This window comes from Populus nigra, chromosome 14 (genome assembly GCF_951802175.1).
Source record: "Populus nigra chromosome 14, ddPopNigr1.1, whole genome shotgun sequence".
Classification (NCBI taxonomy): Eukaryota; Viridiplantae; Streptophyta; class Magnoliopsida; order Malpighiales; family Salicaceae; genus Populus; species Populus nigra.
The window spans coordinates 7594301-7607586 of NC_084865.1; the positions used below are offsets into that span (position 1 = coordinate 7594301).

The 13286-nt window shown below is 31.8% G+C and overlaps 1 protein-coding gene across 3 annotated transcripts; it reads right to left on the reverse strand.

The window, feature by feature from the left end:
• Positions 1-3054: 3054 nt before the first annotated feature.
• Positions 3055-8781, reverse strand: LOC133672532 (MLO-like protein 10). Of its 3 annotated transcripts, none has more exons than XM_062092964.1 (16): positions 8623-8781; positions 8246-8432; positions 7680-7737; positions 7310-7536; positions 5992-6108; positions 5688-5748; positions 5470-5558; positions 5299-5373; positions 5130-5218; positions 4982-5031; positions 4850-4890; positions 4601-4774; positions 4402-4437; positions 4228-4295; positions 3985-4045; positions 3055-3627 (listed from the first exon to the last, which is right to left on the reverse strand). In XM_062092964.1, exons 2-16 carry the CDS (start codon positions 8429-8431, stop codon positions 3223-3225), a joined length of 1737 nt encoding a protein of 578 aa, XP_061948948.1. In that variant the 5' UTR covers position 8432; positions 8623-8781; the 3' UTR covers positions 3055-3222. The 3 variants fall into 3 exon arrangements, with proteins under 3 accessions (XP_061948948.1, XP_061948950.1, XP_061948949.1); XM_062092966.1 differs by having other exon boundaries at positions 8246-8382; positions 8623-8776; XM_062092965.1 differs by having other exon boundaries at positions 8246-8769.
• Between the last annotated feature and the right edge of the window lie 4505 nt (positions 8782-13286).

Consider the following 13286-nt stretch of genomic DNA (forward strand, 5'->3'; position numbering starts at 1 on the left):
AAATATTTCCCCTGGGTGGGGTGGGCTTTTGTTTAACGAACGTTTTAATTTTTTTTTTAGTGTAATTAATACAAAGATAGCCGGATAAAAATAGCTGTAATTTTTTATTTTAAAAGTATTAAAAATTTATTAAAAAATTCTTTTGAGATAGATTTATTTCATATTTTCATTTCTGTCTCTTCAACCTAACACTCGTTTATATCTCTTGTGCATGTATCTTTTCCGAAACACTTACCAAACATAATTTTAAAAACTTAGTTAGGATATATAGGTGGCAATTAAAAAGTTATAGAGTTAGTATATATGTCTTGTAGTTAGTTAGGACATCATTGACTTAATTTGTTCATGAAAACATACTTAATTTTAATAAAAACTCTATTTATCTTTAATATTCATCAAATATTTAATTAATGAATCAAATATTTGATTAATGAGTCTAGAGTAAAAATAGAGTCTTTGGGACATAAATGTTTTGCAAATGAAATCATACAGTTGTTATAATTATGGGATTTCTATTTCTTTAAGGCATTGTTTCTAAATGTTCGTGATCAATGCTCTATTAAGACTGAACATTAATTAGAGCTGTTGAAACTGATACATGTTATGTTCTTTCATTTATTAAAAGAAGCAGTTGTTCTCAAAAGATGAGATATGAGAAATACCTAGAACTAATATATACGTGCTTGTAATTAAGATGACATGTATACTGAACTGACCTGCATGAAAGTTTCATATGAAGATATCACATGTGTTTATAGAAAGACTTACATAACGGTTGTGTAAGTTATCCTTAAACTTGATATCACCAAGTTATCTTATATAAAAAATGTTATATTTTGATCCTGCTACAAGTTGTCATCAAGGGTAACAAATGGACAAATATTGGATATAACACGAATTATATAAAAGTATTTGAGTAATCAAGAGAGTTTTCAATACCTTAAGTGAATTAGGAAAAATATTCAATTTGCTCTCAAATAATATTGAATGCAAATCTTTGCGCAAGGTGAAATGAGATTTGAAAAGAGTTTCAAATCTTAATAAAAGAATTAGTGACTATGGTATTAAGAACACACATGATTTAACATAGTAGACACACTCCATTTTATAATATCTAAAATAGAACATTGTTGATAAAGTAACAATAATTACACTAAGAAACTAGTCACTAAAAGATTTTTCTAATATTTGGGGGATTATGATATGTTGCTAGACATTGTATTTGATCTTCATATATAAATCAATTATATGTTGAATTGATAATAAATTAATTTATTTAATCCTATTTTATTTAGGATTGTGATTTTTATTTAGGTCAACTTATTAAGAAACTTAATGGGTCACACATATAAGAATAATTAGTCATAAATTAAAATGAGATGATTAATCAAGTGTAACTTAATTGTAAATAAGTTTTAGAAATTAAAGACTAAAATGTAATTAATACAAAGGATTACAATTCTAGACTTAGAAAAATCAAGTAGGGATTTGATTGAATAAATTTATAAAATTATCTTGAAATAATATATATGATATTATTCACGAAGTAAATTGATATTTTTTTTATAGGGTTTTAAGATTTCTTTATAAATAGAATGTTATGCCTCTTTTTGGTACAAAACTACTTAAGTTACAGAACACCTAAAAAACATAAAAGAAAAGAGGCTAACACTCAAATGCATAAAAATCCATCTTTCCTAAAAGGGTTTAGAAGATTTCTCACTGGTGTTTCGTATGGATTATCGTTAGAAGCCTGAAACTTGGATGACTTGTGGTTTGCATAACTCAGTTTTGAAGCAATTATTCAAAGTCAAGAAGAACATCTAATCTTTTGGTTATATTCGTATAAACCCTAAAAAACCCTAAATTTTTTTGACAAGATCCTTGAGACTCTCGAAAAGTTTTGAAATTTATTGTTTCTACTGTATGTATGTATTTCAAGAAACCTAACAAGGGTTTCAGAGTCATCGTTAGACAATCAGGGTTGTTGTTTTCATATTTTAATTGTTATTGGTGTTAATTGTAAATTAAATTTAAGTGCAAAATTAAGTTTTTCTAAATTTTGCTTTCTCTCATGATTTTTTTAAAAACATTTGTTTGGCTATTGTTCCAACTAAATCTAGCGAGATTATTTGAATTTGGCTGGAATCTACTTTTCTGGCATATATTTATAGGAAATTAAAAAGATGGTTGTTGCATAACCTCCAATAGTGGGATCTATGCCAACATGTTTGGTTGCGTTGTGCACCTAGCTAACACGACACTAGTATAGAGGCAACAGTTATGGGTGGCTGTGACCACCGCTAAAGGCTGCGAAGGGCGACGGGTAGACCTTCGCACTTCTAGCTTGCATTGACAATGCTGGCTACCACTGCTCCAACCATCAGCAGTGGGCTGAGAATTATGATTTTGTGCCCCCCTCCCCTAAACAAAAAATATTATGTTTCGGGGCAAATTGATGAATTTGACCCTACACCGTATAAATTATTACAATAGGGTTTTAGAGTGCAATTTACAAATTTACCCTCAAAATTTATTTCTTATTATAATATGGTCTATGAGATGGAATTATAATTCTGCCCCTCCATATATAAAATGTTGACTTTATATTTTAAAATTGAAACCTAAATTAAATTAATTATAGAATTAATTTTTCTAATTGTATTAGGATTGAATTAAAGTATTTAGTTAATAATTGATTTTTATGTTATCCTAATTGGATTATGATTTAATTAAATTGTTTAATTAAAATATTTGAAAAAATGGTTTATATAAATAGAGTGTTTTTTATATACTTCAATTCAAAAGATGACACAAAAGCACATTTTTTCAATGATTAATATGAATAGAGTGAGTCTATTTCCACGAGGATGCTATGGCCATACTCACATTTCTAGATGAGATATGGTTGTCACATCCGCCCAACAAGAAAACAATGATAATAATAATTTTACAAATTGAATAATCAAGCTCACATCAACGTTAATCATCATTATCAACCCACCATGTAGGGGTTTCCCAATCATGTATTATAAAAAAATAAAATATTAAAGGTTCTATAAAAAAGATATATTATAGATTCAAAACCAGAAAGATTTTTGAAAAGAGTGTAAATATACACACAAAAAAATATATAAATTCGATATTGTATTTCGCTATCTGAATCTACAATGATCTTTCGTAAACTAATGTACAAGAAGATGATGCTGCAGTTTATGCAAACTATGGTTTTTTTGGAGGGGCAGGCTTGGCAAAGGAGAAATCGTCTTCATTTGTGGTTTCCTCTTCTTGGCGCGGCACATCAACTTCCGTAACATCATCATCATCATCATCCATTCTCACAATAAAACTGGTTGTTGCTGTTGTGGGTGACGATGCCTCGGCTTCTAAATCGGACTCGTCTTGATCATCGAAAGTGTATGATGACCGCGTTGAGTGCCCGGTTGTTTTGAATCGTTGCAATGCGTGTGCGGAAGAGACAGAAGACACGCTTGGGCTTACACTTCCCAGCGTCCGAGAAGGAGTCTTTCCTCCTTTCGCATGCCTCTTCTTCACAAGCATGTGCCACTTCTTCAGAGCCTTGGATGTTTGATCGTCGAAGACTGATTTCTTCATACGCGAACCCATCTGAGAGTGTCCACCGATAAAGATTAGTATCCGGGAAACCGTAAAAAAACCTGTGAGAAACAAGCGATGGGAAAGAGAAGAAGCACAAACGATACAAAGTTTATCTACGAATAAGGCTATAGGTCCTCGGAGACGAGGACTCTTTAGTGCCAGCATCTTTTAGGTTTTGCTATGATATTATTGAAACCCATGCTATCATTTCTAGTAATGAGGAGATTATTTTTTGGTTGATCAAAGGCTTGCTTTAGGAACAAATGATCCTTTTGAAGTTAGAACTTCCTTTTGCAGTATTTTACTCGATCATCTTCATTCCAACAGAAGAGCTTGTCTTGTAAGCTCTTGGAAATTTAAAGGTACCTGAGTTACAAGGGCATATAGAGGAAGTGTGATGTAACTGCACAGAATTAGAGCTCCAACCCTGCAAGGCCACGGAAATTCAGTCTATCAGTTCAATTTGAAATAAAGACTAATGTCCAAAACATGGTCTTCTCCATGTTGAAGTTAGGATACTGTTAATTTTCAAAGCCTCTACAACATGTTTGTGATGGATTTATTACTGGAAATGGCAATCTATTGATGGGGGGAAAAACCAATGCTTACCCCAAAGCAACTTTGGCTATAACAAGATCAAAATTGGCATGGAAACAAGACTTCAACCCAAACGAATACTGCATATATAGAACATCAATGTTGAGCAATGGATAGATATGGAGTAGAGAATGGGAGCAGGCAATCCATTATTGCAAAATAGAGTTGCTGAAAACAGTTAATTACCCATATCCACAGGAAATATGTTATCTGGAATGCATTCTGCAAGCACCAAGATATAAAGAACATGACAATTAGCACACTTAAAGTTTGAGTAATATGAATAAAGCAAAGAATCTTGATATTCAAGAATCTAAAATTAACCATGTCATTTTAAGTATATGTAATGTAAGGTTTAGTATTTGCAGAGGCAGCCATACTGTACCTGAAACAAAGCAAAATGGATAAGATGAAGAAGTAACTGAGGCCGACCAAACCAGAAGTATTTGTCTGAGGCTTGAACAAGAGGCATCCCTTGGACTACTGCATGTCTGTCAGTGATTTCAAGAGCCATCATCGTCAAAATGGCCTGAAGTTTTGTGCCAACTGCTAGGATAATCTGCAACAATAAATGGTCAGAACAATGATATTTTCTCTGATCTGGAAACTTGGTCACTGGGAATAGATTTCTTACAATCACAGGTATTATAGAAGCCCAGAACAAAGCCTGCAATCCTGTAACGGAACGCGAACATATCAAACTGTCTTCAAATTCAAATTTTAAGTGCTTATTTGCTCTAAAAATTTACATGGGAGAGGAACTTACCATTAACATTCAGAAGCAAGAAAATAACAAAGGATGCCCACAGAACAGGACTGCCAACAAATCAATTTAAATCAAGATGCATATATTTGAAATCTTGTGTAACCAAAGAAATATAACATGAAGAGAGAGATAATAAATGAACTATTACCTTACTCCCACAACTAACTTGAAGTCATCTTCCAATGACCTTTTGATGTATTTTTGGAAGTTAAACTTACTTCCAGGAGCTAAATGGACCTACGTAAAAATGGCAATGTCAAAAATAGAAAGCGGCAATCCAACAGTGAATAATTAAATTTGACCATACGAAGACTCACTGTGATGAATCCATTGCGCAATGTCAAGTAGTCAGACTTGCTAACAGATATGAAAAATTGTCGGATAAAGCATCCCTGCAATAGATACAAACAAGTTGAGACCATACTGCTCTACCACATGCACACACACCAAAAAAAAAAAACATGCTAGTTAAGTGATATAATCCTTACAACATAAAAGAAGAAAGGAATTCTAGTCCAGAAACTGGTGTGTGATCTCACAAAAGATGTCTCGTGAGTAAGCCTGAATCTTGAAGGATCTGTGCATAAGATAATATCCAACTGAGCATACAAACCCTGGTATTCAAGTATAATGTTTGGACTTGATGAAGAAAAGTTCAAGCTATAACATAAACAGGGAGCCTGGCCTTTAAGATAAGACAGCATACCATTTGAGAACTCATAATCATGGGACAAAGTCTCCAGCTCCCACCGTTTCCAGGCGCGAGTCTGTAAAAAGTAAGTGCTTACTACCAACTGTGAATTTGACTCAATGCATCACATTAAGGGTCAGGGACAGAGATAGGTTTGTCAACAGGCTTGTCTACCTAAAATTAGACAAAATATTTCTAGTTTATTCATTACCATAGGTTTTTTATTTTCCAGTAATGCACATAACCAATCCAGGCAATTGGATGAGTGTATGGATAGCCTAGCATAAAGGAAAGTGTAAGAAAAAGAACATTTCCATACCTTTAGTCTCCCAAGTGTCATTGTAATAACACTAAATAACACATGAAAGCATGCTAAAAAGAATATGAGGATGTGTAATTGATGCAACCCATCAACAGTTATGAGTTGTTCGTATCCCTGCAGGACAAATTCAGAATAGTTATCATTTTGAGCAAGATATGGTTCAATGTTATCCTCTCGTACAGTAATGAAGACAAATTTTAATATCCAACTTAATCAATGTGAGTAATAAATGTTGGTATAAAAATTAATTACTGTAAAGCAGCAACAAGAAAATTACTTATGGCACAAACTTGTGGAATGATTATCTAGTTACAACACTTGAAGAAACTGTTCAAAAGCATGTAGTAATGCGTACCATAAAATATTTCATAAAAGGAAAAGAAGGATCTTTAGACTTGGATAAACACAGGTTTATGTTCTCACAACTTATTATGAGCTCTCTTGAGGATGCCCAAATGTGATGGATAACATTAAATTTCAATACCAGGAACAAATATCCTTAAGCAGCAAGCAGTTTCTTCCATTGCTTTAGATTAATTCAAGATCCCACAATAGAATGTACTCTGTTTTCAATCAAATTTGGCATGTCCTCAGACAATTAGTTCCAGAATGCCTATTCAATGTTAGATCTGCATTATACCCAACAGCATCGATTATCAATCTCATTAAACACCAGAATGTGATAACATTCTTTCCTCGTATTATCACTTCGTTGCTTCAATGTTAGTTCTGTATTGTCGTGGTCTAAATTGTGACGGTAACTGAGGAAACTCAAGATGAAAATTGATGGGTCAGATCTAAGGTGTGTCATACCATGTTTACACCTATCAGTATCCATCAAGTATCAACCAATTAGCTTATGTGAATCATTTTTCAAGAATGAAATGCATTTCACAGCCCACAGTATATTCTTGACATCAAAACAACGAGTTCATTCCAAAAACATGTGGGATTTTTCTGAAACTTCTAAGCATGCAACTAAACTAGTTGGCTTAATGAAAATACATATAAAAGCATCAAATATCATGTAATTTAGCTTTAGCATGCCCATACCTACTCCCCCACCTTCCACTAGAAAGCATTCTTTGGATTTGTTTCCAGTAAAATAATGCTTTAAATGGTTGTCATTTAAACACTGTTCAGCTTCTTTTATACAATGCAGGGCCATTACTGATGCATTTACCGCGCCCAAATCTTGCATGCTAGTCATGACAAAAACTTTCATCGATAGACTTTAAACTTGCCCATTTATCTAAAGCCAATAGAAGATCTTAAATTTTCAACAAACAGCAAGTTTTGCAGCATATGCACTTACATCCTTGCATTTTACTGCGCCCTTAGCACCAGCTAGAAATCTACGATCAAACCACAAAAGTCTCCGTCCAGGTTCCTCTTCCCCTTTGGTGCTACTACTTTTATCAGTTACACCTTGTTTCTTACAAGGCAACATGGTGCCTGCAACATCTTGGGGAACACAGATTTTTGCAATGTTATACTGCCCAAAAGTCAGGAGCAGTGAAATGAACCCTAGAATCATCAGCTCTGCAATAATCATTCCAAACTCAGAATTTCCTAATAACATTCCCACTAAAGGAGCACATAAAAAAACATTAAGCAAAAAGTCAAGGCCAAAGGAGAGAATCATGATCATTAGTACTAGTGAAATAGAAAGCTTGGTTCTTTACCAGCTTTAACCTTCTCCAAGGCTTCAAACAAAGCTTGCTTGTGCTTTTCTGTAAACCACTGAATTGAAAATAAAATAAAAAATTGGAAAATTAGCGAGACTCAAAGAACAAATCCCTAAATTGACAGGAAAAAAAAAACTATTCTTTTAACCAAGTAAAGCTAACATTAGAGGAAACAAGGATAAAGCAAAACGAAAAAAAAAATCATTTTTCTCATAGCAGTAAAGGGAAATTCAACGAAATTTAAGCAGCAAAAAAAAAAAAAAAAAGGCCACCAGAGAGAGAGAGCAGTGTTTTTCTGTGACTTCGAGTTGTCAGTTCTTTCTACATAATTAAGAACAGATATAGCATAGATTGTTTAAACTCCCCATATAACAAGAATAAAGAAGAATTATAGCAGAGTTTTTTTTATATAAAAAAAGGAAGAAACTAAATAATCTGGTGATATCAGTATCCACTAAACTGTACTACCAAGAAGGAAAAACAGTCGAAGAGCACCAAGAAACTCATACAAAATTAAAGAAAAGCATTACAGACAACATTTACACAGACATATAAAAGCTTACTGTTCCAACTTTGTGAAGAATTTTTTCCAAGAGAATAGAAATGATGATAATAACAGCACAAACACTAGCAACAGCCCATGTTGGTGTTTGATCAAGCTGCCTTGTCGTAGCACTACTTTCAGTTGCTGCCTCAACCACTACACCTCCAAAAACACCCGTTAAAGACAGACCTAACAGCACTTTCATCCTATTAAAACAAGCACAGAGGAAACAGAGCAGAGATGAATGAGTGATAAAAATGAAGGGGTTGTTTGGTCTGAAATGAAAAAAAATGGAAGTTTATGTCAAGAGAGAGAGAGGGAGAAAGGAAGGGTGAAGAGACGAGAAGAGAGGGTCAACGCAGGCAAGCGAGTACAAAGAAACAAGGTTTTATTTACCTTTGGAGATTAGAGGAACCCAATAAACAAAAGAAGAACAGGCAACAGAGAATCAGTCCTGTTTTGTATTCCCTCTGCTACTTTGCATTTGGAGTTTTTTTTATTTATTTACTTGGCTACTAAAGACACCTCCCTCCTCTGGTCAGTTTTAAATATACATAAAGATAACGTCCTCAGTTTGAGGAGGTAGACAGGAAATTATAATTAGAAAGAAGGTGCTCCTTGTCCAATCGGATTATAGTTTTTTATCCTCTCTTTCCCCCCCTTCATTTTTAACCATATAAAATCCGTTTGCCTGAGAATTTTTTTGAAATGAGATAAAATTTGAGTTTTGATATTTTGGGACTTATTTTATTATTATTTTATTTATATTATAATTATAAATACAACTAAAAAATATGGGTTCATTTAATTGATTATATTACCAGAGAACAATGTTATTATACTCTTCTTTTAACTTTATTAATTTTTTATAACAATTTTGTTGTGGGAGTAAAATTATTTTTATTTCATAAACCGGCTTGTAGTTTATATATTTTTTAAAGATATTTTTATATAAAAAAAGCTTAGACATGCGTGCTTCACATGCGCATGCACCTAGGTTTTTTTTATAAGAGACCCATGATTTTTTTTATTAGTCATTAGATTTTTTGTTTTGTTTTTTTTATTTGTTAGTTTTTTTTAAATTAATTTTTTAATATTAAATTTGTATTGATCTTTATCATTTAATATTAAGTTTTTTGTGAATTTATTTCTATATCTTTTATTATAAAATAAAATAAAAAAATAATTCAATCAAAACAGATAACTCAAATTGCGGTTTTAAGGGGTTTAGCTGGGCTGAACATGCTTTTGTTTCCTTGATTTTGTTTTTGTAACTTTTTTAGTTGATAAGATCACGTCGAAATAGCTCATACATGATTTAATTTAAAATTCAAATTAAATAAAAAAAATCAAGGTGAGATTTTTCAAATCTAAATTATTATACAATAATGTCAAAAAAAAATTGATTGTTTAGATATTATTTTCTTACGACTTCCAAAATAATTTTAGATACAAGCTGCAGCAAGAGCACAATCAATAAACTATTTACAACTATAAATCCCTTTCTCCCCATCTACTCCTTGCCATCATCATCCTTAGACTTTGAACAAGACATCATAATGAGAAACATACAACTTACCCATTAGGCTAATTTTTAAAGTTTTTTTTAATTATTTTTTACTTGAAAAACATCAAATTAATATATATATATTTATGCAAAAGTATATTTTAATTGAAAATACAACAATTTATCATATATTTATGAGAGAGCTTATTAATTAAGTTTATCTTAAAGAAGTAGGAAAGATATTTCTTCTTCTTATAATTAGTTTTTACATTTTCTTTTCTCAAAACAAAATATTTATTGAACATTTATATTTTTAAAAGTTGAAATTAAAACTGCTTCTGGACCGGGAGAATAAAGAATTTTCAAGGATGAGGAAAGAAATTGTGTAAATATGTACAGCAAAACGTGTTAAGAGCAATGAATCTGGCATTGATTGTGGAATTATGTCTAATTGATCATGAATTAATACACGTTTGCATTATATTTCAAAATAATTTTAAAAATCTGTTTTAACTATTAAAAATATTAATTTATTGTTTTCCTATACATTTCTTAATTAATGCTTTTGAATCTTTGATTTATTAGTGACGAAAATATAAAAGGAATTGAGAAAAACATAAATTGAAATATATTTTCCACAAAAATACATGCATCATATTAATAAAGAAAACATTTAATTTACTAAAATTATAGTTATTGAGACTTGAATCTTGTTTTACTAATTATAGTATTGATATAACTTAAACAAAGTTATTGAGTACACAATCACTAACCTAATTAAATTACATTAATTGTTAAAATTAAAGAAAACATTTAATTTACTAAAAAATCAAAAAGAGAACCAACATATTGTTTTCTTAACTAATCAATATTGAAAAAAAAATCAACAAAGGAGTATTTGGTATTATGGTAGCAGTTACTTTTAAAAGTATTTTTCGTTTGAAAATATATGATTGTAATAATTTTTATTTTTAAAAATTTATTTTTGACATCAGCACATTAAAACAATTCAAAAAACACTAAAAATCTAATTTGAAGAGGAAAATTTTAATTTTTTAAAAAGTACGGTGTCATCACAAAAACAGATACCGCCTTAAAACACATGAGCGAAAAAACGCATATTATGAAAATAAAAGAACTCTTGAAAACAAACAAACTCAGCACCTTCAAATTTGTTTTGAAAATGGGGTTTTATGATTATAATTCCAATGAGGTCTTGCTTCTTGTGTGCAGCTCCATATTTGATTAAATGATTTACTATCATTCTAAAAGTTAGCATCAATACTGATATTATTATTTTTTTGTCAACTCCTCCTCTTTTCTTTAAGTAATCCGCCTTGACCAAACATTATTGATGGATGCGTTACACCTAATTGTTCATCATAAAAAACAAATCTAAAAAAATATTATTTTTAATTAAAGCCAGCTCAGCCTGAGGCACCAGCTAAATTTCTGAATATTTTCTTGGGAGTTGTGGCACCAATCCCATGTGTAGAACTTAGGGCGATAATTAACATAACAAAAAGGTCAGCATACAGTCCTTTAATTAGTCCTATATTTCCTTCTGGGTGGTCCACACCCTTTGACCATTTTTTATTAGAACTTTATTCAGACATTGTTCCAAGACTAAAAGCCCATTGACTTTTGCTGCTCAGTCTAGAAGTTGGCTTTAATTATTATAAATTATAAATAAAACTAAAAACAAATGAGGAATTCCCAAGGCACGTTCCACCTTTGGATGAGAATAGTTAGTTCTTCCGTCCATTTTTTACCCATGAAAAAAAAAACACTATCTTCTCATGATTTTTAACCTAACTTCATCCCGGATAAATTTTTATTTATTTATTTGTTGTTATTATTGACTAACAAACACTATCTTCTCATGATTTTTTTTCTGGTTTAGACCTAATTAAGGAAGCAAGACTGGGGTTGGCCTAATGAGACGAGGATCGGGTTAGTTGGTGTTGGGGGAAGAGTTGAGCAGCTCGATCAAAGGTGGTCGCTAGCTAGCATGACGTGCCCTCCGGTACTGAAATCAACAATAACTTGTAAATACCATCACTGTAAGAACAGATCTACTACTGGGAAATTCATGGCGTATAGAGAGGACCTCGCCGTTTAAGAAAACGTTTGCTGCCTTTCAAAGTTTATATATATAAAAAAGGAATATCTCCAATGATAGATAAAAAAGTGTTAAAAGTTTCGCCACTAATTTTATAGTTTGCCACGTGGTGGAGCCAATCTGATACAAGGTTTTGAGTATTTTATTAAAAAAAGATTTCACCGTTAAGAGAATTCGTTGTTTTTTTCTAGAATACTGTGCAAACTTATGCTTAAAACGATGGGAAAAAAAAAAAAAACTGAACTGGCCGACAAGCTGAAACAGCCAAAAAAATAAAAATAAAAAATAAAAAAAATTGTTTAACCAACGTTAAAGCAAGAAAGGAATATTTTTAACCATCTAAGCGGTGATTTAATGGTAAGAGCTTGGAACTAAAAGGTTTACTCTTTCTGTGGTCTCAAGTTCGAGCCCTGTGGTTGCTCATATGATGGCCACTGGAGGCTTACATGGTCGTTAACTTCAGGGCCCATGGGATTAGTCGAGGTACGCGCAAGTTGGCCCGAACACCCACGTTAAACTAAAAAAAGAAAGGAACATTTTTATATTTTGGTTATTTTTAAAGTAAATTTTGTTTTTTATTTAAAAGTTTATTAAAATAATATTAAATAGATCATCCTCCCTTAGCACGTCCATGAGAATGAGGTAATGCAGGTCTAACAAACATGCGAGACTCAAGTTACTTGGACTTGGCGGTCCACTAAGTCCAAGACAACATGGGTCTAGCAAGCATGCTAGACCCAAGGTACATGAACTTTGACAATCAAGGTAATGATCATCTTTTATAGGACACGTCCAATGAAATGATCATCCTCTCTTGAGTCTAGCCTTGGAGAAGAACTCCGTCTTTATAGACTTAGCTACATTTGATGTTTTGAACCCTAATATCCTGCACCTTTTAGGTGTATAAAAGTCCTCTAGAAACTCACCATATTCTCATCAAACATTAATATAGATGTAAGAAATATTTATCCCTCATTAAATACTATTAGAGTAAGATTACACTCCAAACTTTCTCTTCGTAAAAGAATAAAACTCGTGGGCTATAAATATACCATGAGACATTCAGAACAAAGATTCATAATTTTTATTCTCTACTGCATATATATTTTCAGAGCATCTCTCTTTAAAATATTTTTGTATTTTTTCTCTTTAAAAAGATACTTTGTTTAAGCATTGAAGAGTTCTCATCTCCATCAAAATAAATCTTTTGCAAGTAGCCATAAGTTATCTTGGCCTACTAAGTATAAAGTATAAGTTACCAATTACTTTAGCTAAAAAAATTAAATAAATTTATTAAAATTAATTGATTAATCAATTATCCATCTCAATAAATTTATTTATAGGCATTGTAAAGGAATGCTAGAATTGAAGTTTCTTCAAAGCTTTACGTTGGCAAATCAGCACACAACTGGTCATTGTTTGCTTCTATAA